The 9,524-nt window shown below is 49.0% G+C and overlaps 1 protein-coding gene across 1 annotated transcript in view; it reads right to left on the bottom strand.

Annotated features, from left to right (window-relative positions):
• The window catches only part of CHCHD1 (coiled-coil-helix-coiled-coil-helix domain containing 1), a 17,514-nt gene extending 8,226 nt beyond the window's left edge, over positions 1–9,288 (bottom strand). The window contains exons 1-2 of the mRNA XM_075347222.1: positions 9,105–9,288; positions 7,804–7,922 (exon numbers count right to left, since the gene is read on the bottom strand). Of these exons, the coding sequence (XP_075203337.1) occupies positions 7,804–7,922; positions 9,105–9,240 (255 nt within the window). The 5' untranslated portion in view covers positions 9,241–9,288. The remainder of the gene's footprint in view (positions 1–7,803; positions 7,923–9,104) is intronic.
• Positions 9,289–9,524: the final 236 nt, after the last annotated feature.

Raw genomic sequence — 9,524 nt, 5'->3', positions numbered from 1 at the left:
GGCGGTGGAGGAGGATGCAACCGACGACGAAGTTACCTTGCGCCTTCCTGGACAGAGTCGGAGCACTGGTAGGACGTCTACAACTGCATCCTCAGCCACCACTCTGCCTCTGAGCATTATTCGGGGTGGATCAACAGGTCGCATGGCCTCTAAGCCTTGCCTAGCCTGGTCCTTTTTTGACATAGAAAAAGATCGCCCAAATTATGTGATATGTAAAATTTGTCATGGTCGTCTTAGTAGAGGTCAATTGACAACTTCTTCCATGAATCGTCACATGAATAAATATCATATGGCCCGGTGGGAAGCTCACCGTGCTGCAATGCAGCCTAGCGGAGCAAACCATCCACCGCCTGCCCCTTCCAGTGCATCCGCGCGCTCGTCATCTTCTAGGACTGTTGGGACAGCTGTCACACCTGTTTTTCCACCCACAACTTCCACCACTGTAACCCGCAACAGGCAGTTTGCTTGGTAGGTCGTCAGTTGTTTTGGAAGGGGAAACAAGTGAGTGTCATGAGGGAACTTCCCAGGGTGTCCCGCAAAGACTTTAAGCCGTTTAATGAGGCTGCAGGCGACATTGAGGGCTTCTTCCAGGACTTTGAGCATCAGTGTCGATTAATGGAAGTCCCGGACAGGGACGTGTCCGGCATCTGGTTGGGCTCCTAGAGGGGGGAGCTGCTGAAGCCTATAGAGCTATGGACCCTCGGTGGAAACTGTGAGTATGCGGATATTAAACAGGACTATTCTAGAACATTATGCTGTGACCCCAGACACTTACAGACTCAGTTCCGTGCTTTAGCCTGTGATGGGGAAGTGTCTTTTAAGGTATATGCTCATAGACTCAAACAAATATGTAATCGCTGGCTGGAGGCAGAGGAGGCCTTATCTTGGGAGACCTTCCTGCAGGTCATCCTAAAAGAACAAATTATTTGCCCAGTGCCCGCTGCGATCCGGGAATGCGATGGTGCGTGAGAGAAAACCAGCGACAGTGGAGGAAGCTGCTGCTCTCGCTGATGAGGCTCTCACCATCAAGCCTCAGTGGAGGGTTCTGTTGGAGGATGGAGAGACGCCTAAGAGCTCCACAACACCGGATGCCCCCAGTTATTCTGTCCCCATTGTTCCCCGTTCCTCTAAGCCACCACATGTTGATACCCGTGTTAATGTGCCTCCAGTTGCTTCTACTGCACTTTCTGGAATACGCCGGGGAGAGGAAGTAACAGAGCGCAGGTGTTATGTTTGTAGGCATCCCGGGCATTTGCAGGCCTCATGCCCAGCCAGGCCATGGAGGAATCATCCTCAAACCCCTACAGCACCTTCAGGTGGGAGCCGGCCTCCAAGTTCCCCTACCCCTTACCCAAGAGGACGCCTTGGATGGAGGGAGACCCAGCTCAGATGCTATCAATGTGGACAGCCAGGGCATCGGCAAGTCTCCTGCCCAGCTGTTCAAATGAGGACTGATCCTGCACCCAATCGGATTGTTAATTATTTACAGCCCAGTGCCATGGAGGAAGATGTGGCACCGTTATGTGAGGACTGGCCTAGTGACTCAGCCCCCCATGTTGCACCACCAGGAGTTTACGGGGTGCGACCCGCAGTTATGACGACTTCTGCTCATCGAGGTAAGCACTTGCAGGAGGTTGTGCTGGATGGACAGAGACTTGTTGGATTTTGTGACTCGGGTGCTTTCCTCACACTGGCTGATCCCGAGTGGTTCGGCCTGAGGCAATCCATAGAGGACCTGGGATTGTTATTGAACTGGCTGGTGGACAATGGAGGACTATTCCCACAGTCACTGTGGATCTGAACTTTGGTTTTGGGGTCAGGCGATGTGTGGGTTGGGGTGATGGGTGGTCTGCCTGCAGCTGTTCTCCTGGGCAATGATGTGGGAGAGCTACGATGCCAATTCGTGGCTGCATGAAGCCACATGTAAGTAACGCTCTGCCTGTGTGTTACTTAACCAGTGACCTGTAGAGGTCCCTAGTACGTACACAAGTTGGGAGGGGAAGGAATTGTCATGATGTATTTTACCTTCTCACTGTATTTGCTGTAATACTATGTCAGGATGTGATGTCACTTTCCTTTGGTTGTACTTACTGAACACTTAGAAATGTATTGGGATGTAAGTAACCATACCTTCCCCCCATCTCCTGTGTCTCTGGGCCCATAATGCAATTATCTCTTGTCCACACAGCCAGGGAAACTTCTCATTGTTTCGTAAGCAGTGGATAACGCCAACTACACAAACCTGTAGACATCTCGGAGCCAACCTTCTAGAATCTTCTAGTGGGCCCAACCATTGCATAGACCCCTACCCTTGAGGGGCGGGCCCACGAGCTCAAACAATTCACTCCTGTTTCTAAATGCAGTTGGGAGTTGAGTTTTTGAAGAGGAAGGGAGCGAGATCTGAATCTGCGGACAGACCTCACCGTCCAGTGGATTGTGTGGGATTTCTGGGACTCTGAAAAGGACTATTACGTTGTGATCTGGCACTTTGGATTATCGGGAGGTGACCCCGAATCTGTTTTATTTGGACTTGTCGTGTGCTGTTCCTGTATTCTTGTGAATAAACCTGTTGGATCGTCCCTCGGCCCTCGTCCATCCTTTGCTCTGTTGTACACCCCCGTCACATACAGCTCTCTCAGACATCGATAGCACCAACTTTGGATGAAGGCAACATCATGTCTCCGCCTGCACTTTCCTCACAAAGCTGCATTTTTCCAGGGACACCCTACTCAACACCGTCTACACACAGCAGCCAGATCTCTGTCCCTCAGATGTGGTCAAATAAAAGGCCACTTCCTGCGACCCATGACAAAGCGAAGAGGTTGACTATCCCTCTGTAAGCTGTTGGCTACCCGAAATGCTGCCTTTCCGCCTAGTTGACACACAGGATTTTAGAGACCTTATGTCTGTCGCTGTGCCCCAGTACCAGATGCCTAGTCGCCACTACTTCTCTAAGAAAGGTGTGCCCGCGCTACACCAGCATGTCGCACACAACATCACCGCTTCCTTGAGAAACTCTGTGTGTGAACGGGTGCATTTCACCACCGATACTTGGACCAGTAAGCATGGACAGGGACGTTACATGTCGCTGACTGGGCACCGGGTAACTATGGTGATAGATGGTGAAGGGTCTGCTGCACAAGTCATTGCCGTCCCACGACTTGTGTGTCAATCCTCTGTCTGTCCAAGTTCCGCCACTGCTTCTGCATCCTCCACCTCATCTGGGTCCTCCACCTCCGCCCCAAGCCTGCCTGGTCAGGCCACCAGCGTTCTCACTGCGCAGAAGGAATCACGCACGCCTCATTACTATGCTGGCAGCAGAGCGCAACGTCATCAGGCGGTCTTTAGCTTGACATGTCTTGGGAATAAGAGTCACACAGCTGAGGAGTTGTGGTCAGCTCTGCGGTCCGAGTTTAATAAATGGTTGTCTCCACTCAACCTGCAGCCTGGTAAGGCCGTGTGCGACAATGCTGCAAACCTGGGTGCGGCCCTTCGCCTGGGCAAGGTGACACACGTACCTTGTATGGCTCACGTGTTGAACCTTGTCGTCCAGCAATTTTTAACACACTATCCCGGCCTAGATGGCCTTCTGAACAGGGCACGAAAACTGTCTGCTCACTTCCGCCGTTCAAGCGCCGCAGCTGAGCAGACTTGCATCGCTCCAGAAGTCTTTCGGCCTGCCGGTTCATCGCCTGAAATGTGATGTGGCGACACGCTGGAATTCAACTCTCCACATGTTACAGCGACTGTGGCAGCACCGCAGAGCCTGGTGCAATACGTCATGACGTATAGCCTGGGCCAACGAGATGCAGAGGTGGGGCAGATCACCCTGATGGAGTGGTCTCAGATCAAGGAGCTATGCACCCTTCTGCACAGTTTCGACATGGCGACGAATATGTTTAGCGCTGACAATGCCATTATCAGCATGACGATTCAGTCATTTACATGCTGGAGCACACGCTAAACACTATTCGGAGTCAAGGGGGTGGGACAACATGAAGGGGAGGAACTACAGGAGGATTCATATGCGCAAGGGACAACAACATCACCAAGGTCCAGACGTTCATCATCACCAACGCAGCAGGCATGGGACCATGGGGGACAGGGATCGACAAGGGCGCATAGTAGCAGGCGAAATGTTGAGCAAGGTGCAGGAGAACATGAAGAAATGGAGGACGAACTGTCCATGGACATGGAAGACTCAGCGGATGAGGGAGACCTTGGTCAAATTTCAGTTGAAAGAGGTTGGGGGGAGATGTCAGAGAAGAAAGAACGGGTAGCACCTCTATGCCACAAACACAGCGTGGACTTGGTCCGCATGGCTGCGCAAGACACATGAGTGCCTTTTTGTTGCACTACCTCCAACATGACAGTCGTATTGTCAAAATTAGAAGTGATGATGACTACTGGATTGCCACACTATTAGATCCCCGGTACAAGTCCAAATTTTGTGACATAATTCCAGCCATAGAAAGGGACGCACGTATGCAGGAGTATCAGCAGAAGCTGTTACTCGATCTTAGCTCCGCTTTTCCACCAAACAACCGTGCAGGTGCAGGGAGGGAATCTCCCAGTTGTAACTTGACAAACATGGGACGGTCTCGTCATTTTCAACAGTCTACCCGTACCAGTAGGACCGTATCTGGTGCTGGTAACAGCAATTTTATGGAATCTTTTCATAATTTTTTTAGACCCTCTTTTGCAAGGCCACCAGAGACAACAAGTCTGACACATAGTCAACGGCTGGAGAGGATGATACAGGAGTATCTCCAAATGAACATCGATGCCATGACTGTGCAACTGGAGCCTTGCTCCTTTTGGGCTTCAAACCTAGAAAAATGGCCAGAGCTCGCAACTTACGCCTTGGAGATTTTGTCGTGTCCAGCTGCCAGCGTTGTCTCTGAACGTGTCTTCAGTGCTGCTGGGTGTGTGCTGACAGATAAGCGCACGCGTCTGTCCAGTGACAATGTGGACAGACTGACGTTCATCAAAATGAACAAGTCATGGATCCAGAAGGAATTTACAACCCCTGTGTCATCCTGGGGAGAGTAAATGCTTGTGGATTTGGAATGTGCTTGATGCAAATCTCGCTGTTTTGTGTACAACTAGGGCACAAGTGCTGCCACTCAATGGGTGGTGTGTGTGGGGCACAATTTTTGGAAAAAAAGGGAGACTCCGCTTGGAGTAAACCTTGCTTGCTGTGTTTTTTAAAAGAAGCCAAGATGAACAGAGCTGGGATCAGGAAAGACTTTGCTACCTACCCTGGTGTCATCCTGGGGACGGTTAATTATGGCGTATTTTTGAATGTGCTTGATGCAAATCTAGCTGTTTTGTGTACAACTAGGGCACAAGTGCTGCCACTCAATGGGTGGGTGTGTGCGGGGCCCAATTTTTGGAAAAAAGGGAGACTTCGCTTGGAGTAACCCTTGCTTACATTGTTTTTAAAAGAAGCCAAGATGAACAAGTCATGGGTCAGCAAAGACTTTATCTACCTACCCCGGTGTCATGCTGGGGACGGTTAATTATGGCGTATTTTTGAATGTGCTTGATGCAAATCTCGCTGTTTTGTGTACAACTAGGGCACAAGTGCTGCCACTGAATGGGTGGGGTGTGTGTGGGGTACAATTTTTGGAAAAAAAGGAGACTCCGCTTGGAGTAACCCTTGCTTGCTGTGTTTCTTAAAAATGATCCAAGATGAACAGAGCTGGGATCAGGAAAGACTTTGCTACCTACCCCGGTGTCATCCTGGGGACGGATAAGAATGGCGTATTTTTGAATGTGCTTGATGCAAATCTAGCTGTGAAGTGTACAACTGGGGCACAAGTGCTGCCACTGAAGGGGTGGGTGTGTTGGGCCCAATTTTTGGAAAAGAGGGAGACTCCGCTTGGAGTCACCTTGCGGTGTTTTACATGACTTTAGAAGGGCGTGCCATGCCTATATCTGTGTGTCCTCCTCTTTTTCCTTGTCCAGCTGTTTTGTTTTCGCATGAGTATATGTCCTTGTCACTTTCCATGTGTTTTGAGTTGTTTGTCACCTTTTGGACACCTTTGAGGGTGTTTTCTAGGTGTTTTTCTGTGTTTGTGATTGCCTGCCATTGTTTCCTATGCAGTTCGAGTTCGGTTCGTCGAACGTTCGACGAGCCGAACTCGAACGGGACCCCCGTTCGGCGAGCCGACCTCGAGCCGAACCGGGACCGGTTCGCTCATCTCTAATACTTATATTAACCATTTAGTATATATAGGGGGTAAGGAAGGAGGGGTTAGGGAGAATAAATAAGGGAAGAACAACTTTATTGGGGCAAACCTGGGAAAGATCAAGGAAAAAAGGTGGGAAGGGTACCGTATGTTTCGGACTATAAGACGCACCGGACTATAAGACGCACCCTGGTTTTAGAGGAGGAAAATAGGAAAATAAAACTTTAAGCAAAAAATGTGGTCATGACACACTGTTATGGGGCGAGGATCTGCTGCTGACACTGTTATGGGGGTAATGTCCCCAAATTCTCTACTAAGGTACCCCATCCTGGTAATGATCCTCCTGCCTTGTATATGATCCTGCTATAAACCCCCATCCTGCTCATATACCAGCATCCTGCTCATATTCCCTCATCCTGTTCATATAACCCCATCCTATTGATATTTCCCCCATCCATCCTGCTCATATACTCCCATCCTGCTCATATACCCCCATCCTGTTCATATACCCCCCCATCCTGTTCATATACCCCCCATCCATCCTGCTCATATTCTCCCATCCTGCTATATGCCCTCATCGTGCTCATATACCACCCTGGTATATGGCCTGTATCCTATAGCACAGAGAAAAAAAATAAACGTTTATACTCACCTTTTCCTCACTCCCTCCAGCACCGATCATCTTCCTCTCAGCGGCAATGACCTGTGTGTGTGGAGCCGTTCCCCTGCAGCACGCGATGTCTTCCTGTCTGTGCCGATCAGCTGACCAGCTCAGCACAGATCAGCTGACCGACACAGACAGGAAGACATTGCGTGCTGCAGGGTGACGGCTCCACACACGGGAACGGGTGAGTACACTGATTCACTGCACCCCGCGCTGATGATGACGCGCAGGGAGCAGTGAATACAGCCGCACATGATCACTCCAGGCTGTAATTGCCAGGGGTGATCATGCGGACCGGCTCTTTACTATGCGCGCGTCCCCGCTCATCCTCCCGCCCACCTGTCAGTGCCGGCTTCAGCGCTGAGAAATGGGCGGGAGGATGGGCGTGCATATGTAATGAGCGGGAGGATGGGCGTGCATATGTAATGAGCGGGCCCACGTGGTCACGGCAGGCGCTGCTGCTGCCTGCTCGTGCCCCCGATGACCCGCTCCACCGCAGCACCCTCGTTCCCGGCCGCAGCCCTATAGTCAGACCATAAGACGCACCCCCAACTTTCCCCCAACATTTGGGGGGAAAAAAGTGCGTCTTATGGTCCGAAAAATACGGGTAAGTAGTAAAAAGGGAGAATTAACCTTAAGTAACTTTTCTTTACTCTTAGAATTTATTTTTTTCCCCCTAATGACGCTTTGTTTGAGATGAGCATGCACTGGTATTCTCCAACAAAGCGTCATCAGATAGAAAAAAAATAATAAATATCAGTTAGTGGATTTAGGAAACAGTAGGAGATTTTTAAAGCAACCATATTACAAATTAGTTGAGATTACCCCACTAAATGGATAGGAATTTGGATAAAAATTTGCTTAGCATCTTTGACCATCCCTTTAAGTAAACAAGTAGAGAAAGTCACCGTCTCTCATCCCTGCAAAACACACACAGAAAAATACCTGCTCTCGTGCCACACAATCATAGAAAACCTTGATTGCATTTGAGCATGCGGTGTCACTGAAGGCATTTTCTTTCCAGCAGGCCATTAGTACAGACATTTCAGTTATGCAGGTCGCCTCTAGAAAAGAAACAAACATGACAATATGAAGAGTAAAAAACTATAGACAGAAAATTATACTTTATAATTTATGGAACCCCTGCAGCCATTAGACAAAGCGGTGCGACAACAGAAAGCAGGTGCTGGATTGGGGGAGGGCGAGTATCAACCGTGATTGTAATCCTAGAGGTGAACACCGGGATGAAAGGTTATTGGGGAAAATTATAAAATAAGAAGACATCACCCCATGGTTTGTATGGAATGGATTAGAGCTCTAGCCCTTCAAAGGGACGCTCCACTTTCATAATATTTCTTTTTTTCATCTAAATAGCTAGAAGTTTATCAATAATTAATTCTGCCCTAGGCCTCATTCACACATCAATGCCTGTACAATGGCTGTCAGGTTCTTGTTTTGTTTTTTGTAACTAACATTTTATCCTCTGGGGTAATTCACACGTCAACTATTTGCTGACCTATTTCCAAATGATTGGGTCTAGTGAAAAACCACCCAAAAGACAGCGCACATATGGATCAAAAATGGATGCAATAAAAAAAAAAAAAAAAAGTGAAAAAACATTTTTGTTGGCATGAAATAAAAATCATGGACCTTAGCAGTTGGCGGTTTATTGCTCAGATCTCCAGCATACATATAGATTGCATCTACCTGCAACCACCACCAGAGGGAGCCAACCGCATACAGGACGCTTCCAAGCTCTCTAGAGTGATTACCTGCAGAATATTAAAGTCGTAATAATTCAATAGTTAAATTGTCATTATTGAGGGGATCTGGAACAATTAAAATCAATCTTCTGACAAGGTCAAATATAAAATTGATCGCCATTAACACAAAAAAAAAAAAAAATCAACCTGGAAAAAGGATAGAAGGTGAACATTCCCATTACAAATAACCTATTAAGGGTATGTCCGCATGCTGCAGTATTGCGTTGTTACTCAAAAACGCGCTTTCTGGCCAAAAAATGCACCTTTGCCAGAAAAAGCATTAAAAACGCATGCATGATCTGTGTGTTATTGTCCCATGCGGTTTTTTTTAGTATAGAGTGATGGGCGGATTCACGGATACCATCACTAGTAATTAGCTGCTCTGGGTAAGCAGAGTGCCCCCTGCTGGAGTTGTTTCCATACATCACACACTTTCCCACAGTGATACTGCTGTGCTCCGGGAACAGAGCCTTCTCCACCTACCTCCAACCTTATACCTCCGGTTAGCCACCTTGTCAGCGAGCGCCAGCTCCTGCCGCGGCTCCAGCACGGGCTTCCCATACCTCCGGCTCACCAACCTGGCCAGCTTCTCGTTCAGCAAGTTCCCCTGCGACGCCATGATAGCAAGGGCACCGCAAAGCACTACTGGGAGAGGAGGTGACGTCAGCGCTGCGCCCTGTCTACGCCCACTCCCGTGACGTCATGCTGCGTCTTCTCGGCGATTGGAGCACGTGGTGGGTTCCGTCTTTGGGTCTCGTCCTCGGGCAGATACCGGGCGCTGCGGACTTCATACGGGATTCAACATTTGATCTTCAAAACGTGAAATCTGCGTCAACAATCCGCGACTTGATCCATTAACAACCGTCAAGAAAATCAGCCTGTGCTCCAGTGTGGAGTATAGAT

Source organism: Anomaloglossus baeobatrachus, chromosome 5 (genome assembly GCF_048569485.1).
Source record: "Anomaloglossus baeobatrachus isolate aAnoBae1 chromosome 5, aAnoBae1.hap1, whole genome shotgun sequence".
Taxonomy (NCBI): Eukaryota; Metazoa; Chordata; class Amphibia; order Anura; family Aromobatidae; genus Anomaloglossus; species Anomaloglossus baeobatrachus.
This window is presented reverse-complemented; position numbering and strand designations above follow the sequence as displayed.